Source organism: Mustelus asterias, chromosome 20, assembly GCF_964213995.1.
Source record: "Mustelus asterias chromosome 20, sMusAst1.hap1.1, whole genome shotgun sequence".
NCBI classification, from domain to species: domain Eukaryota; kingdom Metazoa; phylum Chordata; class Chondrichthyes; order Carcharhiniformes; family Triakidae; genus Mustelus; species Mustelus asterias.
Genome location: NC_135820.1, coordinates 49,542,652 through 49,565,930, shown reverse-complemented (window position 1 = coordinate 49,565,930; position 23,279 = coordinate 49,542,652). Strand labels below are relative to the sequence as shown.

At 43.5% G+C, this 23,279-nt stretch overlaps 1 protein-coding gene across 5 annotated transcripts in view; it reads left to right on the top strand.

Moving 5' to 3' along the window:
- Window positions 1–23,279, top strand: part of hnf4a (hepatocyte nuclear factor 4, alpha) — a 175,819-nt gene that overhangs the window by 114,015 nt on the left and 38,525 nt on the right. For all 5 annotated transcript variants that reach the window (XM_078236505.1, XM_078236502.1, XM_078236504.1 and 2 more), the window contains 2 exons: window positions 12,098–12,272; window positions 20,097–20,191. In XM_078236505.1, the coding sequence (XP_078092631.1) occupies window positions 12,124–12,272; window positions 20,097–20,191 (244 nt within the window). In that variant the 5' untranslated portion in view covers window positions 12,098–12,123. The remainder of the gene's footprint in view (window positions 1–12,097; window positions 12,273–20,096; window positions 20,192–23,279) is intronic.

Genomic DNA, 23,279 nt, shown 5'->3' with positions numbered 1-23,279 from the left:
ATGCTGCATCCACTTCTGGTCACCAAGAAATGACAGAGCAATTCGAACACTGGGAACATTGCAGAGAAGAGACACAATTTGCCTCCAATTTCAGGAGGTTGAATTATGAAGACGGTCTGAACAGACCTGGGTTCTTCAGATGGCCAGGAGGCACCTGAGAGGGAACCTAATTATTGTTAAAGGTAGAAATATTTACTTTAATAAGGATGCCAGGTCAAACTGGAAAAAGAACATATTTAGGCTTATTGTCAGGAAATACTTCATCACACAAAAGTGCTGAATATGTGGAAAGAACTTATTTATTTATTAGTGTCACAAGCAGGCTTACGTTAACCATACAATGAAGATACTGTGAAAATGAGGAACATCACAATGTTTCGTCCCCTAAAGTACATCAGTGAACCAGATGGGTTTTTCAGACAATTTACAATGGTTCATCGTGAAAATCCCTTAGTCGCCACACTCCAGCACCGGTTTGGGTACACTGGGTACACTGAGGGGGAATTTAGCATGGCCAATGTACCTAACTAGCACATCTTTCAGACTGTGGGAGGAAACTGGAGTACCCAGAGGAAACCCACGCAGACACTGGGAGAGCGTGCAGACTCCGCACAAACAGTGACTCGAGCCGGGAATCAAACCCGTGTCCGTGGCGTTGTAAGGCAGCAGTGCTAACCACTGTGCCGGTTTTCAGATAGAGGAACTTTCAGATAGAGGAGTAGAAACAAAGAGGAATAATTCATTCACATAGCGCCACATCTAGCAGTGCAATGCAGACTTCCAGCAATTCCCTGGGGCAGGCAAGACCACTAATTCTGCAGCATTTGTGATGTTCCTCATTGATATTATTAATGGGGAATTGCCGTAAGTCTGCATAATGCTGGGTAAATAAATTTATTTTGAGTAACAATAAAGTTACTCAAACATGATTTATATTGAACAAATCCAGCTGGCTGTCATTTATTAACCTATATTTTTCCCCAAGTGATAATTACGTTTGTCCAAGATTATTGTATTTTCCCCACCACTCGCATTAAGCTAATTGAGCCATCAGCTTTATCCCTCTTCCCTTCTTTGTCAAAATATCCATTTTAGTTGGATTATGCCTGTGCAGTAACTTGAGGCATTTTTCCACGCTGGGGAGGTGATGGCCTAGTGGTATGATCGCTAGATTATTAATCCAGAAACTCTAATGTTCTGGGGACCCAGGTTCAAATCCCACCACAGCAGATGGTGGCATTTGAATTCAATAAAGAATATCTGGAATTAAGAATCTACTGATGACTATGAACCATTGTCAATTGTCTGAAAAACCCATCTGGTTCACTAATGTCCTTTAGGGGAGGAAATTTGCCATCCTTACCTGGTCTGGTCCACATATGACTCCAGAGCCACAGCAATGTGGTTGGCCCTCAACTGCCCTCTGAACAAAGGCAACTAGCGATGTCCACGAATGAATGAAAAAATGTCAACTAAGGAAAGCTGCTGTTGATGCAACCAAAGAGACCTTTCTATGACACATTGTTGACCAATGCAATGGGATCTGTATTTTAAGATTTCATATTACATCTTACATATTAAGGTGAGAGGGGAGAGATACAAAAGTGTCCAGAGGGGCAATTTTTTCACAAAGAGGGTGGTGAGTGTCTGAAACAAGCTACCAGAGGTAGTAGTAGAGGTGGGTACAATTTTGTCTTTTAAAAAGCATTTAGTTACATAGGTACGATGGGTATAGAGGGATATGGGCCAAATGCGGGCAATTGGGATTAGTTTAGGAGTTTTAAAAAAAAGGGTGGCATGGACAAGTTGGGCTGAAGGGCCTGTTTCCATGCTGTAAACCTCTATGACTCTATCCATCTATTGAGTTATTGGTTATAGCACTGTGTCCCCAGAGTAATGTTCCATTTTACAGCATTGTCATCCCACGCCTTAATTAGCACAAAAAAAATCATTATTTTAAAATTAGAAACATGCAAGTTCCAAGAGTTTATTACTTATGTGGTTATGTTTGTAACTAAAACATATCAATGTAAACAGGTCCATGTTGGAAGATCAGAGTGTGGAGGAAGGAAAATACGAAATCATGCGTCTAAACCTCCAGGGATAAAACAATTACTTTCATGGTTAAAACGAGCACTTCATCAGGGAGAAAGGAGAGTCGGAAAAAAGCAAGGATAGCAAAAGAAGTTCAATTTGGCTGAGCAGAAATTTTGAATTCAAAACCACATGTTACATCAAAGCCAATGTAAAATGGTTAACTTTAAATTATTCCCCGATCGTTACTCCACCAATTTAGTTTAAACAATCCTCACACTCGAAGGAAGTTATTTGAGTAAGTGTCGTTTAACTGTTTGCAGTTTATTATATAGATTTTGATTGTAATTTTTCATATTTTCTTTATAATTAACTATTTTTATTTTCAGAATTTGTAAGGTTATAGTATATCTTTTTTAATTTGTCTATTCCCGGCCAGCCCTGGCTTAATTTAGAATAGAACATGACAGATTTTTAAGAAGTCTTTGAAATTAGTGCTGCATGAAACAAGTACTCTCTCCCTTAAGAAGGAATTTTTTAACAAGAAGTTGTGACAGTTGAAGTGGTAACCTCTCTCGCAGACCAATTACAAACTAACTTCTCATTCTTCCAAATGTAGCAGGGATGTTTTTCACTGAAGTATGTAATTAGTTGCAATGAATAGGCAGTGACTCAGAAAGAAAGTCACTGAATATGTTAACCTTTTAATGTAGTAACATGAGAGATATGTCAAGGAGAATCTTGTGGCAGATGTTGGCTTTGTACCTCTCAGCCTAATTAGCATTAGGTTTAAAGTGATGTTCTTTTCTCGTACAGCTTTCCTTTGCTGCTTTTGTTTTTGAAGTGATTAGCTCACTTTCATTAGTTTTTACACTGCTTCAAACTTTCATAGAACCATAGAATCCCTACAGTGCAGAAGGAGGCCATTCAACCCATCGAGTCTGCACTGACTCTCTCAATGTATCTCCCCCCCGCCTTATCCTCATAACCCCACACACATTTACCACAGCTAATCCCCCTAACCTACACATCTTGGAACATTAAGAGGTAATTTAGCATGGCCAATCCACCTAACCTACACATCTTTGGACTGTGGGAGGAAACCGGAGCACCTGGAGGAAATCCATGCAGACACGGGGAGAATGTGCAAACTCCACACAGGCAATCACCAAGGCTGGAATTCAACCCAGGTCCTTGGCGCTGTGAGACAGCAGTGCTAACCACTGTGCCACCACATAGTTCCATCTCATTGTATTTAACTAATAGATCTCCATGAGAGACTTTTTTAAAAGCCTTTTGGAGTTTAGATGTTTTGGGGCTTACACTGTCAACTTGGGTGTTCCTCAAAAGTTGCTCAAAGTTGCTATAATGACTATTGTTAGTTAAGTTGTTGTGCACGTGATCCTTAAGCTTACTGCTGATAATTGATTCCACATTTTGATATAAAATGCTGTATAAAGGCCTGTAGTTGCCCACTGTTGCCCCTTCTTGAATATATATACTTAATTATCCTACTTTAAATCTCCTATATCAAATCACTCCTTCATAATGGTGGTCAGGGCCTCACTACTTCCTCTCTGGTCTCCACAGTGCCATAATACAAATTATCCATGATGATTTGTCACTTTTGAGCCATTTTAGCCTGTCTTTAACTTTGTCTCATTTGTAGCAAAGTTCTTAATTGTCACTCTTTGGGAAGGGTATCAAATTCATATCATTCCTCATGAATACCGGGAGCTGATTATCAATCAAAAAGTGGATCAGAGCATGAAATTAGAAGGCAAGGCTGAGGTGCCAAATTAATATTTTGTATCTGTCTTTACCAAAGTAGAACATGCTGTCAAAGTCATAGTGAAAGAGGAGGCAGTTGGGATACAATATGGGTTAAAAATTGATAAAAAGGAAGTATCAGGTGGATTGGTTGGTTGCTCTTGAGTTCCATAAGGACTAGATGGGGTGTAGTCAAGGAGTCTGAGGGATGTAAGGGTGGAAATTGTAGAGTTACTGGCCATAATCATAGAATCTACAGAGCAGAAGGAGGCCATTTGGCTCATCGAGCCTGCACAGACAACAATCCCATCCAAGTCCTATTCCCCATAACCCCACATATTTACACACCTAATCCCCCTAGGAGTCTAACGGGAAATTTGTCATGGCCAATCAACCTAACCTGCACATCTTTGGAGTGTGGGAGGAAACCGGAGCATCCGGAGGAAACCCATGCAAACATGGGGAGAACATGCAAACTCCATGCGGACAGTGACCAGAAGCTGGAATCGAACCTCGGTCCCTGGTGCTGTGAAGCAGCAGTGCTAACCGCTCTGCCACCGTGCCACCTGAATCTTCCAATCCTCCTTAGAAGAGTGATTCCAAAAGATGGAGAATCACAAACAGTACACCCTTGTTCAAAAAAAGGTATGAAGGTAAACCCAGCAATTACAGGACAGTCAGTTTAAAGTTGAGTGATAGGAAAACCTTCAGAGATGGTAATCTAAGACAAAACAGTCACTTGGACAAGAGAAAGCCAGCATAGATTTATTAAAGGCAAATCATGTTTATCTAACTTGATTACTTTTATAAAGTAACTGAGATGCTTGATGAGGGTAACGCAGTTGATGTGGTGTATATGGACTTCCAAAAGGTGTTAAATAAAGACCTGTCTGCAAAATTGAAGCCCTTGAAATAACAGGTAAAGTGAGAAAATATGAAGCAGGCTGAATGAAAGGAAACCGAGAGTAATTGTGAACAGTTACTGAAGGTGCACATTAGGGTTCGCCATGGGGCCAATATTACACCATTCCTTTTCCTAATGTATATTAATGACCTAGACTTTGGTGTGCAGGGGACAATTTCAAAATTTGCAGATGACACAAAATTTGGAGTGCTGTGACACAAAAGCAAATTACTGCAGATGCTTTAAATCCGAGATAAAAACAAAAGTTGCTGGACAAACTCAGCAGCTCAGGCAGCATCTCTGTAGAGAGAAACAGGCTGAAGGGCCTGGATATTCACCGAGTCGGATGAGTTGGGAGACATTTAAAAATGGGTTCTGATTCCAGGGTTCATGACCCCCATTCCCAGCCTATCTGATTTTTGGAAGGACCTTTAAAAGGTGCAGTCTGGTACCTGTCAAAAGACAGTGGGGGCGATTCTTCCATCCCACTGCACTAATTTTTTAGCACAGTGGGCCGGGAGATACCCACGTCAGCCTATTCGCAGGGTTCGTGCATGTGTTCCCATCCTGATAGCGTTTCGGTGGGAGTGGATTGCCACTCTGCACACAGGATCGGTGGAGGAAGGAGGGAGGTCAGTGACCGGGGCGGGCTGGGGGAATTTGGGGGGGGGGGGGGGGCAGGTTTGGGACGGTGGGGATGCGGGGGGGGGGTGGGGTCAGGACTGTAGGGGTGGGGAATCGAGTGGAGGGGGCCTGTAGATCAGGGTGGGCTAGAAGGGGGGATGGTCGGGGGCCAGTAATCGAGCCATTGACAGTTTGGCGGATGGAAAGTGGCGCTCTCAACGCTATGCTGCCAGCCTGTCCAGTGGGAATAGGCCCTGCCCCCTGATTTTTAATGATATACAGGCTGGTGACCTCTGCAGTGTGAGAGATTCTTTTCTGAACTCCCGCTGAAAAAAACAACGGGAATTACTCCGGTTTTCACTCTAATTCGACACTTAGAATTTTTGGGGGAGAATTCTAGCCAGCATCTGGTACTCCAGACCTGGCCGGCTCCATTGTGGAAATAGACATCTCTCATTTCTGGGCCAGGGCCAGGACTTTTAAAGAGTCATGGTTCACAGCCCCTTAGAGGAATAATGAACTCCAGTGTGCATGAGGAGACTTTTTAAAACCTAAGTTCAAAAGGTCCACCTCATGCCCACATGCCAAGCTATGCCACAACCCATTCCTCTTGGTCTCTCATGCCTCCCTGACAAGCTATGCCCTTCCTCAGATCCCCCATTGCCCCTTACACCCCCATGCCAAGATATGCCCTCCAACCACTCCCATGAACGCCCTAGCATTTAGGGTTAATATAAAGCACATGTAAATTAACAGGCAACCTGTGGTCTTATTGTACAGTGGCAAACCGTACAGTGAACAGCAAATGTGACCAAGGCAGATCCCACGGATTTCTCAGTAACCCACCCAGATGTCGGAAAACACCGTCATTCAACCAATCTCGTTGAAACACTGTTTCCTTCATGAGCCACTCCAAACATTTCACATTCGAAGATCAAGGCTCTGAATTTCTTCAAAGCCTCTTCAACTTGGATTGCCTCAATGACGGCACACCTCCCTGAGTTTTAACCTTCTCTACTGAGACTCTGCCCCCTGGATTTCCAAGTCTGCACTTATGCCTCTGTTTGCTGGTTCAATTTCAGCTTTTTAACAGCTGGTTAACTTCTCTGGGCTGGCACCAGGATTAGTTGCACCAAGCTCCAAAACTCACCAAATACATCAAGATACGAATGGCTCCCAGGGCTTCTTCTGAGCCCCAACCCTTTCCAACATGGAGTCGGTGAGCCTCTGCCACCTTCGCAGCTTCCCAGGTGTTTCCCTGAGCCCAGTTGCATCACAGAGCCACCAAACGGCTCCTGGGACTTCTCCTGAGACCCAATTACACAGAGCTAACTAACAGCAACACTTTTGCAACCTGCAGCCTGCTAACAACAGCAGCTTTTCAGTATGGCCTTTTCCCCTGCTGCAGAATATTCACACACAGATAAATTGAAATCCTGGAACTTTCCTAAGCTCCGCCCATTTCCATGATGAGATAGCCCTCCAGGGCACACTAAATGCTTTTAAATTAATTGCAACCCTAAGACCCAAAACAAAGCAACTCTCTGGGCTGCGTTTCTTTGCATGCAGTATAGACACCTGGGGCAGACTTTTCCCAATTGTTTGGCAGAGAGGCACAGCAGTTGGGAAAAATGACATTAAAGCCATCAGCCCCAGTGGGACTTTCTCCACCGTATTGTTCAGCTCATAGGTAAAAAAGCAAAGGAACAGGTCCTACTCCGTAACATTTTCTCTGGGGCACAGCTGCTTCAATAAGTATGATGGATGTCTGGGCTCCCAGCCATGACTCAATATACATGCTTGGCAACTCAGGCAACTATTATCTTGTTAAAATACCTGTGACCAGAGAAAACATTATTTGATTGACAACTGATCTCTACTGTCAATTTCACAATGTTTATTATGATAAGTAGTTTCAGAGGCTTATGGCTTTGGTTATTGATACTTTAAAGAATCTGAATGATTGCCTTCTAACGAAATGACTCCCTTTTAACATGGTAGAAAGTTATAAATGAATTATTTTCTTGAAGCTTTACACAAACCACGTCACTATATGGTTCAATGCATATATGGTCAATGGAAGTATCATAACTTGGTATTGGGGGTTTAAAGGGCTGCTGGGATGGGTGGAAGGGCATAGCTTGGCCTTGGGTGTATGAAGAGCCATGAGGGTTGGAACGAAGAGCATAGCCTGGCATCAGGGACATAAGGCATGAAGGAGGATGAGTGAATGGACATAGCTTAGCTTTGTGAGCATGAGGAGCCAGGGGAGTGGGTAAATGGGCATAGCTTGGCAGAGGGAGCCTGAGGGTCCATGGGAAGGTGGTGGGTGGAGGGCATGAGGAAGCATGGAGAGTGTGTGGATGGTGATGGGTGTGTGGGTTGAAGGCTGGAGGTCTTTTGTGTTTATTTTAAGCGGGATGAATTCCCAGATCACTGAGACGGGCCCTTTACACAGTTCATCTTGGCCCCCCAGCCCCCTGTGGATGCCTCCACACTTTTTCCTGGGTCGGCTTGCCTGACTCTGGCCTGCATCCACCCCAGCAATGAAGGTCCCGCCTTTGCAGGCACTTTATCCTGAGACAGGTGAGCCAAGCCAGGAATTTTTTTAACTTCCACTGCCCGCTTCACTGATGAAAATTCAGGCCAATGTTTCAGTTTGAGTGACCTTTTATCACCACCTTTCATCATATTCAGATACAGATTCAAAACAATGGACAGAAGGAGTAAAAATGATGTGAGGAAAAAATCTTTCACCCAGAGAGGAGGTGGAGTCTGGAATGAACTTCATGAGGGGGTGATGGAGACAGATTTGATTGAGGTATTTAAAATGGAACTGGATTGCTATCTGAAAAGAAAGAATGTGCAAGATGCGGGGATAAGGCAGGGAAGCAGGACTAGGTAGAATGCTCTTTCAGAGAGCCAGTGCAGACTCAATGGGCCAAATGGCCACATTCTGCACAGTAAAGATTCTAGTGATTCTGTGATATTGTGAACTGTTTGGAGAATAGTGATAGATATCAAGAGGACATAGACAGGCTAGTGGAATGGCCAGGCATGGGACACATGAAATCTAATGCAGAGCAGTGTTAAGTGGTGCATTTGATTGGAAGAATAAGGGAAGCCAATATAAAGTAACAAAGGAACAGAGAGGTTTTATATACACAAACTGTTGAAGTGGGAGGGTAGATTGAAAAAGTGATTGAAAAGTTAGTCGGGATCCAGGGCTTTATAAATAGACTTCAAAAGCAAGCAAGTTATGATGAATCTTTATATAACACTGCTTCAGCCTCAACTGAATTATTAGCTCAGATCTTCAGGTCTCCAAACAGTCAGAGACCAGACACAACCCCTAAGGTACGTTCCAGGATCCCTCAAAGCCCCAATGCAATGACTTCATGTGAAATGCCTGAGAAGATTGAACTTCCGATGGCAATTCCCCTGCTTGCTAGGACCCTCCGAAAACATTGCCAGCTCTGAGTTAGAGTCAGAGACATTGAACGCATCCTACTTGCTTACATGCGGTTACTCATAAAAGGTTAGACGATTTAAAACCGAGTGACACAACTGACAACTCAATCACCCAGTGAACAAAGCAGCCAACCCCTCAAATGACCCGAACCCTCCTGACCCCACAACTTCCCTGACCTTCTGATTAACCAGCCAACACCCCGACCCATTCTGACCTCATCACCTGACATCGCCCCCCACCCCCCCCCCCCCCCACCCCTGAGACTACCCAGTAACCTGCGCCAAAAATCTCTGTCCTTCTTCGCAGCTGGGATTCTCCAGTGCTGCTGGAAATGAATGGAGTTCTGGCTGGAACATCAAATTCTCCATTCTTACTTGCTTACATTCTCCATCTCTTCCGTGGTCAGCCACGGATGAGATCAGAGGATCGGAGTATCCTGCCTCTGATCTGACTGGCCCCCTACACCGTATTCCCCTGAACCCTAGTGTCTCTCCCTGACCCAACTTGACTAGGCTCCACCACCCAAATGCTCCCTGACTTGCTGACTAGCCCGCTACCACCCAGCTCCCCTCTGATACCCCAACCTCCCTCCAACAACCTGACTTGAGCTGACCTTCAGCCTTCCCACCTACAGCCTATACCCTTACCTTAGACACCTCACTCCCTCTCCCAACCTACTCCCTACCCCCTTATCTTCTGAACGCTTTACCCACCAGACCCTTTACCCACCCTACCCTCTTCACCTACACTACCTCCTTACCCAGCCTATCATCTTACTCACCCTACCCCTGTCTTCTCTCCTTAGTTTTTCAAAGAAACTTTGGGGGCAGCACGGTGGCACAGTAGTTAGCACTGCTGCCTCACAATGCCAGGGATCCGGGTTTGATTACTGGCTTGGTGTCTGTGTGAAGTTTGCATGTTCTCCCAGTGTCTGTGTGGGTTTCCTCCGGGTACTCCGGTTTCTTCCAAAGATGTGCGGGTTAGGTTGATTAGCCATGCTAAACTGACCCTAGTTTCGGGGGGATTAGCAAGGTAAATATGTGGGTTTACGGGGATAGGGTGGGATTGTTGTCGGTACAGGCTCAATGGGCCGACTGTAGGGGTTCTATGATTCTATTATTCAAACTCTACCAGAATATGACAACTAGTGCCATAAAAGTATGTTTGTGTGTATGTGTGTCGGGGAGCGGCGGGGGGGTTGGTTTCTGCATGGATTCTCTCCACTGCTCTCTCTGAGGTTTCCTGCACTGACTGAGTTCTGCAGGATTCTCCTTCAGAAGATTGCCTTGAAAAATGGGAGGAAGATACGTGTGTATTTTTTTGTTTGATCAGGGTTGGAAATGAGAGTTCCTCATTCTGGGTAAGCCCCAAGCGCAGGGGCCTGTGATGGGCACTTAAAATGACGAGCCTTCCTCAATGGAGGCAATGCAGGCTCCTTCCAATTTTTAGCCACTGGGCAAGACCCCTGTTCAAACATTCAATTCCGCCCGAGGAAGGATATGATGGCTTTAGATAAGATGCAGAAAAGATTTACAAGTATAGTTCCAGGAATAATCGACTTCAGATGTCTGGGTGGGAGTTGGGGCTGTTCTCCTTCGAGAAGAGAAGGTTGGCAGGGAGATTTGCTAGAATTGTTCAAACTCATGAAGGTTCGAGACAGAGCAGATGGACAGAAACTGTCCCCATCAGCGGGACAATCGAGGAACAGAGCACACCAATTTAAGGTGATTGGCTTTAAGAGCTACAGCTTTGCGGTTAGGGTGTGGGATGCAGTACCAGAAAGTACAGAGGAGGAAGATAAGCATGTGAAGGGAAAATGAATTGCAAGACTATTGGACAAAGGCAGGGGAATGGGATTAGCTGAGTTGCTGCTACAGAAAATTCAACCCGCCAAATGGCATCCTTTTTTTATTCTTTCACGGGGTGGTCGGAGTGGGGGGGGTGGGGGGGGCGGGGGGGGGGGGGGAGAGATTGGGCAGGGGAGCGAGCGGCGGGGGGAGGGTCGTTGGTTGACACCATTAGTTAGGCCAGCATTTATTTCCCATCCCTAATGGCCTGAAGAGGTGGTGGTGAGCTGCCTTCTTGAACTGCTGCAGTCCATGTGATGTAGGTACACCCACAATGCTGTTGGGTGGGAGAGAGAGAGATCCAGGATTATGACCCAGTGACAGTGAAGGTGCGGCAATATAGTTCCAAGTCAGGAAGGCATGTAGATTGGAGGGGAGTTTGTAGATGGTGGGATTCTATGATTCTCCAAGTAATCATTCAGAATATTAATTGCCTTTGGCTTATCCTGATTTGTTTCTAGTTGCATCTTTTATGGCCTTTACTCTCCTCTGACTGTTTGCTAATCATCCTAGTGCTGAAAGTGCTGTTAGGTTTAGCCACTGCTGCTATAATTATTTCCTAAATATCTCTTTGCCTCTCCGATCATCTTTTAAAGTAATTGCCGCATTTCTGTTTTCCGGAAGTGAACCCTTACCCCATTTTCTCTGCAGGAGTTGTGAAAGGAAATTCTTTTTAAAAGATTTTATATCAAAAAATGATGCATTCAGAGATGCCCACTCCACTAAGATATAAGCTTATACTGTAAACTTGTTTCATACATAATACAAAGGTGAAGCTTTTTCTTTGCAAGTACAAATATATTTTGAAGTTCTTCTATGAAGTAAACTAGTTACCAAATTGCAATCTAATAGCATTTGCACTGGAGCATTGGATTTCCATTGAGTTCAAATCCTGAATGGAATTGGCCTTCAAACTTGGTTACAATCTACATAATGAACGATTTTTCAAGAACCCTGCTTTTTTACTTCACAATCTTCCTGTTGGCCAGAACTGATAGATGTTGCTGGCGATAATCAAAATGTCTATCGCATATATCTGTGTCTAGGGGTGGCACAGTGGTTAGCACTGCTGCCTCACAGCGCCAGGGACCTGGGTTCGATTCTGTGCGGAGTCTGCACGTTGTCATCGTGGGTTTCCCTCCGAGTGCTCGAGTTTCCTCTCACAGTTCAAAGATGTGCTGGTTAGGTGCATTGGCCATGCAAATATTCTCCCTCAGTGTACCCGAACAGGCGCTGGAGTGTGGTGACTAGGAGATTTTCACAGTAATTTCACTGCAGTGCTAATGTAAGCCTACTTGTGACTAATAATAAATAATAAAAATAAAGAGACCACATTCCCTTCCAAGTTGAAGAGGATCCAACTTAGAATTTATTAATCTATCTTTTAATACTTATTATAGCCGCATTTGTGCTCCTTTCAGAAGTATCTATTGCTGTTGTTCTCAGATACATCTCCAAGTGAAGCCACCAACATGAATGCTTCTAACAACATTGGGATAAGCGCTCTCTGTGCAATCTGTGGTGATCGAGCGACAGGAAAACATTACGGTGCTTCCAGCTGCGACGGCTGCAAAGGTTTCTTCAGACGAAGTGTCCGAAAAAATCATATGTATTCCTGCAGGTAAAATTCCGCAAACTAATTCAGGAGGTTATAGAATCTATTCTTCATATATACAGCACAGACTCCATGCACCACATTGGTTAATGTCAATTTGGGGCGGCACAGTAGCACAGTGGTTAGCACTGCTGCCTCACAGTGCCAGGGACCCGGTTCAATTCCGGCCTCGGGTCACTGTCTGTGTGGAGTTTGCACATTCTCCCCGTGTCTGCGTGGGTTTCCTCCGGGTGCTCCAGTTTCCTCCCACAGTCCAAAGATGTGAGGGTCAGGTTAATTGGCCATGCTAAATTGACTCTAGTGTCAGGGGATTAACAGGGTAAACATGTAGGGTTACAGGAATAGAGCCTGGGTGGGATTGTGGTCAGTGCAGACTCAATGGGCCAAATGGCCTCCTTCTGTACTGTGGGGATTCTGATTCTATTTTGTGATTTACTGCAGGCATACTGCATTATTGTCCAGTGCTCTCTACCATGAAGTATGGAAATATTGAAGATTAACACAACACGAGGAAAGGCTTTGTTTGCCGTAGATTGGTACAGGTTGCTATTTGATAGAGTTTCTTAATCATTCCCACACTAGCGTAAATATACACACACATGAAGACAGTCCTCCAAATAAATATAGCTTAATATGACATTTTGAAGTCAATATATTCAATCAAACATTTGGGCTATTTGATTAGGTCGCATTACTAAAATTAATAAATTAGCTGAAGAGAATTTCACACTGTCAAATGAAATTATTACAAGATAATAATATTCAGCGTTACACATTACTCAACATTAATTGTTCACAAAATGATTTTCCGGTTACTATGTGTAGAAGGGCTGAATGGAAGTAATGACAAACAGTTTACTGTCAATATAACCAACAGCTTATACAAGGAATGAAAGAAGCTAACAAGCATCAGACTGATATGGGGGAATTTTAACCGCCAAGTATGGGCTGGTTCCAAGCAGGTGGGGAAAGAAAGAACGAGACATTTTTTAAAAAAGAGCATTTAAGAGATGTGGGTGCTGCAGACAAGGCCAGCATTTACTGCTCATCCCTAATTGCCCTTTTCTGCTCTTTCCATGCTTTTGAGTAAATATCGGGACCATAGAATTGAAAACAATGATTCCGAAAGTCTTGTGCATCTGGCATGAGTGTTACATACGTACATGATAGGAGCAGGAGGAGGCCACTTGGCCCTTTGAACCTGCTCTGCCATTCATTACGATCATGGCTGATCGGCCAACTCAATAGCCTAATCCTGCTTTCTCATACCTTTGACCCCAAGAATGTGATTGTTGTAATTGCAGAACTTCCTTATTTCCAAACTTAGAGAGGGGAAGTTCACAAGTGAATATGTACAAACTACACTGCAGCAACTCACCAAGGTTTCTGCATCAACACTTCACAAAACCATGACCTTTCACAACTAGAGGGACAAGGGTATGTATAAACACCAACATCTTTAAGTTCTCCCCCAAGTCACAAACCATCCAGACCTGGCCATATAATCGCTATTTCTTCGTTGTTGCTGAGTCAAAATCCTGGAACTCTCTCCTGAACTGCACTGTGAGAGTACACTCAATCACACTAATTGCACTGGCTCACAAAAGTGGGCTCACCACCATCAGGTCAAAGACAATTAGGAATGGGCAACAAAAGCTGCCCTTACCAGCAAAACCCCCATCCTGTGAATAAGTAAATTAGAATAAAATATACCAATACTCTCCAGAAAATGACACTTCTGAATTGTAACTTCAGCTTAAAGGACAGCTATACGCATTTCAAGTCTTAGGGGGTCTCCTATCAATATTAAAGTCAAATAAATTCAAGAAAATTGATCATGTATGTCAGCATCTTCAAAAGAAATTATGATATAAATTGCAACAAGTTGACCAAGTACAGTTTAGTTTTGAAGTTGTGCATCAGGGAAGTAAGCTATGAGGAGAATACAAAGAGGTTGTAAAGAGATGGAGGCTGGTTCAATGAATGAGCAAAAAGGTGGTAGATAGAGTGTAATGTAGTAAACTGCAAATTCAGTGGGAAGAATGAAAGTACGACTACTGTTTAAAAAGTGAAGATTTAATAAATGTCGGTATTCTGAGGGATTTGGGGGGGATCTTTACACAGAAAGTTAACATGCAGGTTCAGCAAACAATGAGAAAACAATTCATATATTAGCTTTTATTGCAAGGGGTTTGGAATACAAGAAGAAGGAAGCCTTGCCATGATTACAGGTTTTTGAGAGACCACTCCTGGAGTACTCTGCACAGTTTTGGGGGGGATTATTCTGCTCCTACCAGTGCTTAGTTTGGAGGTGGGAAGTGCATTGCAATTGGGCAGGGTAGTGACATACCTGGACTGCACAGCCTTTTTGTCCCTACCAGAGTTAAGTTCTGTGCAGGAAGATCCATGGCCAGCTGTCACACTCCACCGCAATTGAGGGCCTTAAGTGACCAATGAATAGGATTAACCCAGCTGCAAGTGGTCCTGTCACCATGCAACCTGGCTGAAAGGTGAACTATGTGTGAACTATGTGTGGGTCACTTGTCATTTTTTTGGGGTGTCTCTCTCAATCAAAGGCATTCAATTCCTGATCAAGGGACCTGACATCAGGAAGGGCTAACAGCCACCCTCTGCCCTTGCTTCCAACCATCCTATCTGGCTCGCCCCATGTCTCCCACTCCACAGAACCCCTTCCCCAAATTACTTACCTGTAGCTTGTGTCTTCCGTGATATTGGGACTCCGGTCCCTGTCTAGGCAGCAGCCATGACCTCCTAAATGGTACTGCTGAGCACAAGAACTCCTGACCTCTGATTGGCTGGAAGCTTTCACTAGACTGGATTTTTCTCCCCCAGGTTCTTAATTCCAGGGGAAGGCCTGGTGGTGGCCTCACTACTGCCTGATTGGATTTAGTTTGGTGGGTCTTTCTGAAAGGAGGCACCACCTGTCTCTGGCCGGCTCATCAGCCAGCAAGCAAAATGCCTGCACCTCAATGCCTTATAGGGAGTGCAACAAAGGTCCACAAGATGGATTCCTGGGATGAGAAGGTTGCCCCATGGGGAGAGATTGAGTAGAATGGGGCCTATATTCTTTGGCATTTAGAAGAACAAGAGTAATTTCATTAGAATGTATAGATGCTCACGAGCTGTTTCCCTAGCTAAAGAATCTGCAATCAGGACAAGGGATCAATCATTTGGAACTAAAATGAGAAGTTCATTCACTGGTTGTGAATCCTTGTAATTCACTACCTCAGAAGACAGAGATCAAGAACCTTTGGGACACTAAAGAAATCAAGGGATATGAGAATAGGGCAGGGAAAGTGGAATTGACGTAAAAGTTCAGCCATGATCCTGTTAAATGGCAGAGTAGGCTTGCGGACCCATGTGGTCCACTCCTGCTCCTATTCAACATCATTGCTGATCATTCTCAAAAGTGTAAACCCTGCTTCAAGCCCAAGAACTTCCATGCACTCTGTGGAAAGTAATTCTGTTTTCCCATTGGGCGACCACGTAGGATGTTTTGCCATAGTGTGCTCCATTGGGAATATTTAAAAATCATAGAAACCAATTATATTCCATAAATCATGACTTCTTTCATCTTGAACAAAGCAGCACTCAAGGCATAAAGGACATTACTTTAATTATTTTATACTATTAACTAAAGAGTGCAAAGATGAAAAGGTAGCTAATGGATCCGAAATGGAGAACAATTGCAAACCTATAAAAAATGTCCAGCTGAAGAAATTTCCATTCACTTAAATATAAATGTTCTTGATTAAGATTAACTGTGTAAGACATCTTTTAATCCTTGAGGTCATTAAACATCTCCGACAAATGAGAAATGATCCAGTGTATGAGGATGGATATAATCCAAGTCCATGATTACTATTAGCACTTGGTGTCACTCAAAGATGGAGACATTGCTAAGAGTTTCCATTGATAAGACCTTTATGATATGTCTATGATATATAATACTGGTTAATTTCAGTTGCTAAATGAACTCTACCATAGTAACCAGGGACTTTTACAAGGATTGGTTTCAGCTTCAAGAGAATTATGTCTACAATTTTCCTTCTTTCATTGCCAGTCTGTTAATGATTAGCACCAATTATTATTCCATAACAATTATGTCTCAGGATAGAGAAACAAAGATAGGATTCCATATACCCAGCAAGTCAGGCATACAACCTAAAACGTGAAATTTCATTCAGAATCTCTGCTACAAAAATATATAAAAAATGATTACAAGTTGTAAAACATATAAAGATTAAGCTGGTTTAATATTTAATTTATATAGAGCAAGTTTATACAAAGGCAATTATGATGTGGTTTCATTTCTTTTTGTTAAACGTGTCCATTCACATGCAGTAACATCTAGGAATTTTCCGGCTGCGCCCACCCCAAGACCGGAAAATCCCACCCAAGGTCAATGGACCATTGCATGGCCCTGTCCCACCCACTATGATTCCTGTGGCAGGCGAGACGAGAAAATTTCACCCGTCTGATTCATTTGTCCCAGAACTTTCTTACTGTGAAGGATACAAGATCATTTTGGAGACATGCACAGCAATTCTTGTTTACTTAGGGAGATTCAGGAGGGTGGGATTTTCTGGCCGTGCTCGCCCCAAGACCAGAATATCCCACCCGAGGTCAACAGGCCTTTGCATGGTCCTGTCCCACTCGCTACAATTCCCGTGGCGGGCAGGACAGGAAAATTCCACCCTCATGTATTTGCCAGGTTCAATCTGAACAGACCACTCTAACAGCTCACTGCTGTAACTGAGTGACAAGCTGGGTTTACAAGGCTTCACTCGTATCAGCAGTACATAACTCCACTGAACACGTGTGATCACTTTCCATATTTCATCGCAGTTTATCTATCTTTGGTGACTGACCATCATGGCTTTTCTAACAGTTGAAGCTACAGCAACCAAAGTAGTTAAGGGTCACTTTCTTCATGCAGAAATGTCAATTAAAATAATGGAAATTGCTGAAAATTATATGGAACTGTTGTGGTTATTCGCCTTGATTGCAATGGAAAGTAAATTTAGACTGGTTGTAGATTAGTTTCAAGTTGAGGGAATGTCATGCACTGCACTAAGACGAATCTATGCTCAACTGCAGGCAGCCATTATTAAACTAACTTTAATTATTACTCTGCAGTAGAGAGGGCAGCAGAGGGGGCAATTTGACAAAATGCTCAGAGTTTGCAATATACTACAGGGACAAGAGCAGGGTAGGTTAAATTAAATACTAGGAGCAGTCGCAGCATCAATTCCTTGCCGTTTGATGGATGCTTACAAGTCTCACTTCTTCCACTTGCAGAAATATTTCATCCAGTTGGCTAGTATTCATGTTTAAACCTTAGTTGTATCAGACCATTTACTGGCAGGCAACACAGTAAAGCTCTTTGCCTGGTAGAGTGGATTCTGAATAGAACTCATGATGGCGTTGATTAAACATAAAATAAACCTGTGGAAGTTGTAGACCTGAGGGGCTGAATGGCCTTTTGTTAATCCATTTTTTCTTTTCTTGTCATATTAAAATCCTCTCGTACAAGTATGATTGCACCAGCGAGGGTCCAAAGTAGACTTATGAGCATGTTGCCAGGACTGGAAAGTTTTAGCAAGGAAAAAGGATTGGGATTGTTTTCCTTGGAGCAGAGGAGACTGAATTTCAGGAGATTTAATTGAGGCATACCAAATTATGAGGGACTTAGATTGAGTGGATATGAAGGATTTATTTCCCTTAGGAAAGATGTCAATAACTAGGAGTATGGATTTATGGGGTAGAATTTTACAGCCCAGTTGCAGCGCATGTCGGGGGGGGGGGGGGGGCGGGACACAGCAAGCTGTGCAAAGGTCCACTGACTTCGACGGAACTGGAACATCCCACCAGTGGGACAGGCCACAAAATGCCACCCACAGTAATTGGTAGCAGTATTAAAGGGGAGTTAAGGAGAAATGCTTTCATCCAGATGGTGTTGGAACTCGCTACCTGAAAGGGGATAGACGCAGAAACCCTCACCATGTTAAACATATGCATTTGAAATGCCATAACCTAAGGGATGGCAAACCAAGAGTTGGAAAGGGGGGAATTAGACTGGATAACTCTTAAACCCAGCACAAACATGAAGGGTTGTAAACGTCTGTGAATTTACTGAACTGCATGCTGAGTTACAGTTGTAATTAGTGTTTCCTCCACTGCCATGTCACAATCATAGACTAACCACCGTGAGAATAACGATCCCTGCTCACTTAAAAGTGACACAATTAATAAACAGATACACAGTCTTGCTGGGTTCCAAATGGGCTTCACAAATGTAGAATGTTTGAAACAAAACAAGGAAATAGAAATTAGCTGTGCATGGTTGTCTATGCAGCTAATTAAATGAGAACGTTGTTCATTATAGTGTGTGGTAAGGGAATGGACGGCGAGATAAAGGACTATAACTTGGGGCTAAAATATTTGATTTGCACCATGGTTACCTCTTATTGAATCTCAAACTTTGATTACAGCTGTCTTCCCTGTCAAAGAATTATCGTATCTTAAATCAATTTTCTCTTAACAAAATAACTCACACCTTCATCATTAAGAAATGTGTGAATAGACAGAAATTCTCTCAACCAAGAAATGTGTTCCCTAATTTGTAGGAATGATTAAAATAAAAAAACAGGAAATGTTTTGGCTGACAGATTTTAGTTGGGCTCCACTTTTAATGCAGTTTATATTGGAAAGGATGAAACTTTTAATTTGTAATGAGCAACCAATCCTTTTAAATGAACAGCCCAGTATATTTGATCTCTCAACAGCAACCAAGGTCTGAATTCTGCACCCATCGGATGCACACACTTGGTGGGCCCGGAAGTGGGCACAAAATGTGTCTCCATGCTGGCTGCTCAATTAACAGGCAACCAGCATGCTGGAAAAGGCTCAGCGCTATCAGGGAGGGCAGCAAGAGGGCGGGCGCTGAGAAAAGGGAGGGTGCGGACTGCCACTTCTAATGGGCTCCCTCAAGGAGACGGCCACAGTGGAGCTGTCACAGGGATCTGCAAGCCCATATAAAATAAATCCTGATGGAGAAACATTGCAAACAGTGCCCAGGCAGAACATTCCAACATAAACCTCAGTCCCAGGCACCGCTTCTAATTTTATGTCAGCCCTGACAGTTCATCCTGCCCCAGATCGAGATTGCAGCTAAAACATAAAGACCGCCTGGCCAATTGGCCCACCTGCTAACTGTAAAAGTGGATGGGCCCCGTAAAATTATCTTAATGGGCTAAATTGCCTGCACGAAAGTTGGAAGCAAGCCCGCCAACTGAAATATCACACAACTACATGATGACGTCAGGATGTACGCCTGATGTCTTCTCGCTTGATCCCACGTGCTTTCGTGTCAGACATGTGCGTCCACCCAAGCAACCTAAAGTTCTGGCCCAAGTCTTGAAGTCTCAACAAAGAACTGAATTCCACTGTGTCTCCCATAGATATTTCAAAGACAGACCAAAAGTCCTATCTTTGTTAACTCTAGTTAGTGAGCAACTAAATAAAGGCAATAAGTAGTGAAATACTGCCATTCCCCGCATGTACCCTCCTAATCCCCCAGCCCACCATATAGCGCCTCCCACCCACCCTTCATTTTCCCCTAGTTGGGAAGAATTTATTTGCGCTTATAAAAATGTCAGTAGTGACTTGTTCCAGTGTTGGATTTTCACATTTACAGCATGCTGTTATGTGACATACATTACGCTTAAAGCATCTTTTGAATATGTTTACTGTATGGAGAGAGTGGAGTGTCTCATTTGATCTATTTTTTTTTGTGCTGTCTTCCAGGTTTAACAGACAATGCATTGTAGATAAGGACAAACGAAACCAATGTAGATACTGCAGATTAAAAAAATGCTTTCGAGCAGGGATGAAAAAGGAAGGTAAGAAACTTAAATGTATTGGTGGAACAAGAAACATTGATAATAAGTACATAGCGTAGCAATTTTCTTAACAAAGAACAAAGAACAAAGAACAATACAGCACAGGAACAGGCCCTTCGGCCCTCCAAGCCCGCGCCGCTCCCCGGTCCAGGATTGAATTCTGAATCCAGGATCCCCGCCCAATTTTCCAGCCTATCTACATCCTAATATCCTATCCACCGAGCTGTCCCTCACAGCTACGATGCTTTGTTCATCACAACCTATTAACTCACCCCCACCCCCCCATTCCAGACCAAGTGCTGGAAAAGGTAGCCAAAACCCTTGTGTTCAGACAATATTCTAAACTTGCTAATGTGGGGAGTCTTATTCCAAATAAAGTCCAGAATTTGCAGCATTGACATGAGTTTAGCTTCCAGTCACCTAGCAGCCAGAAGAATAACAATGGAGGAATGCTCCATCATAGTAAACAATACTACCTGTTTGGTAACAAGAAGTGCTGACCAAACACTGATATATTTATTCTGCTACTGTTTGGATTTACACTAAAAGATCAATTTTTTAATCCATTCATTCATGGGATTTGGTTATCACTGACTAGACCAGTATTTATTGCCCATCCCTAATTGACCTCGAGATGCTGGTGGTGAGCTATCTTGAATTTGCAACAACTGCACAGTAATTTTTGGTGCAAAACCTTAGTGTGGAGTCAGCAAATTTCAGTCTAATTTGCTCCAACGAAACCATGCAAGAATGTACGTCTGTGGGGGTAGCAGCCATACATACGTCAGCTGCTGTCTCACAAAGGCACCAACAGAATGTTCGAGTGAGGCAGCTGGCAACATAGTTGCTGCCTCACAGTGCCAGGGACCCGGGTTCGATTCCCGGCTTGGGTCACTGTCTGTGTGGAGTTTGCACATTCACCCTGTGTCTGTGTGGGTTTCCTCCGGGTGCTCCGGTTTCCTCCCACCATCCAAAGATGTGCGGGTTAGGTGGATTGGCAATGATAAATTATCCCTTAGTGTCAGGGGGACTAATTAGGGACAAATGCATGGGGTTATGGCGATAGGACCTGGGTAGGATGCTCTGTCGGCGAATGGGTGCAGATTTGATGGGCCGAATGTCCTCCTTCTGCACTGTAGGGATTGTATAATAAGAAATTAGATAAATGATTGAAGGGAAAACAGTCGATGGGAAAGAGCGATGTTGTGCAATTAATTGGATAGCTCTAACAAAGAGCTGGCGCAGGCATAGTGGGCTAGATTGCTTCCTTCTGTGCTGTGTATTTCTATAATTCTATGTAAACTGCTTCTAACCACATACCTGCAAAAGTCTAACTCGAGTAACCAGTAAAGGTGCAATTATAAATAGAAAAAAGCTATTTTGTTTAGTTTCTACCCCATTTATTTCAACATGAACTGGACACTGTTGGGCAAATACTTGAAGAAAAACTAAAAAAAATCCAACTTTACTATTGAGGCCCACAGACTTCAATGTTCAAGTGGTTCTTAATTTATGTGATCAGCTGTCTTATCAGAAACAACTAAGACAGAGCATGGACAATTAGAGTTTGAAATATTCAGTTCAGGCACTGCTTCAAAGGAAACACTTAGGCCTGATTTTGCTCCCAAATTTGGAGTGCAGAGTTAAGACATTTCCCAGCTCCACAAACCCAATCTGGAGGAAAGTCAGACTTTCGGTCTAGAATGGCGATTGAAAATGGGAGTCGTGGCGGGCAACCCCGGAAACAGTGCATAGATAGATCGGATGGAAAACCCGCCTCAATGCACCAACACTTTGACCTGAATTTTCACTCCCATTAGAAACTCTGTGTCAAATGAGTGCCAATCCATGCCCCCCCACCCCAAGTCTTTGCCCTTACACGTATCATGACAACTTATTCACCAGTATCACCCTGGACAGAACTTAGTGCCACGTTCATTCTTAAAAGTGCACTGAAGAATTGACTATTTAAAAAAGAACAGTCTCATATACAAAAATCCATTCATTGCATTTAACTCCCTTAAATCCCTTACAGAAACAAGCATTGAAATTCATAATCCCACTTGAAAGAATTCACAGCCACTTGGAGTTGTCAATCAAATGGTGAAAAGACAGGCACCCCACTGTGATAATGAGAGGTCATGAAATCACTCATGCAGCACTAACACTGCAATGATAACCTCAGACTTACATGAATAGACAGAGTGAAATAGCAAGCGCTATTTGTTTTAACACTGCAGACAGCTTTTATTCAAATCTTTAGTGGTGCAGACTTTTAAGTGGCTTGACAGCTGCTTTTGACAGCTCCTTTTTACTGTTCCAATTAGTTTATGCACTTTTTAGGCACATTGATATTTACCTTTAACAATGACAAAGGGCACCTGACCTCTTCCAAAGGGCACCTGACCTCTCTCAAAGGATCCTAGCAGCTTTAGACTTTCCCCTATCAGGTCTAACATGCAAAAGGTTGTGTTTTGCACATCTCACTAGTGAAATCAAATCAGCCTGAGGCAGCTACACTTTATGTGTGGCTGCCTCCTAACAAAAGAACAAAGAAAGAACAATACAGCACAGGAACAGGCCCTTCGGTCCTCCTAGCCCACGCCGCTCCCTGGTCCAAACTAGACCATTCTTTTGTATCCCTCCATTCCCACTCCGTTCATGTGGCTATCTAGATAAGTCTTAAACGTTCCCAGTGTGTCCGCCTCCACCACCTTGCCCGGCAGCGCATTCCAGGCCCCCACCACCCTCTGCGTAAAATACGTCCTTCTGATATCTGTGTTAAACCTCCCCCCACTCACCTTGAACCTATGACCCCTCGTGAACGTCACCACCGACCTGGGAAAAAGCTTCCCAGCGTTCACCCTATCTATGCCTTTCATAATTTTATACACCTCTATTAGGTCACCCCTCATCCTCCGTCTTTCCAGTGAGAACAACCCCAGTTTACCGAATCTCTCCTCATAACTAAGCCCTTCCAAACCAGGCAACATCCTGGTCAACCTCCTCTGTACTCTCTCTAAAGCCTCCACGTCCTTCCGGTAGTGTGGCGACCAGAACTGGGTGCAGTATGCCAAATGCAGCCGAA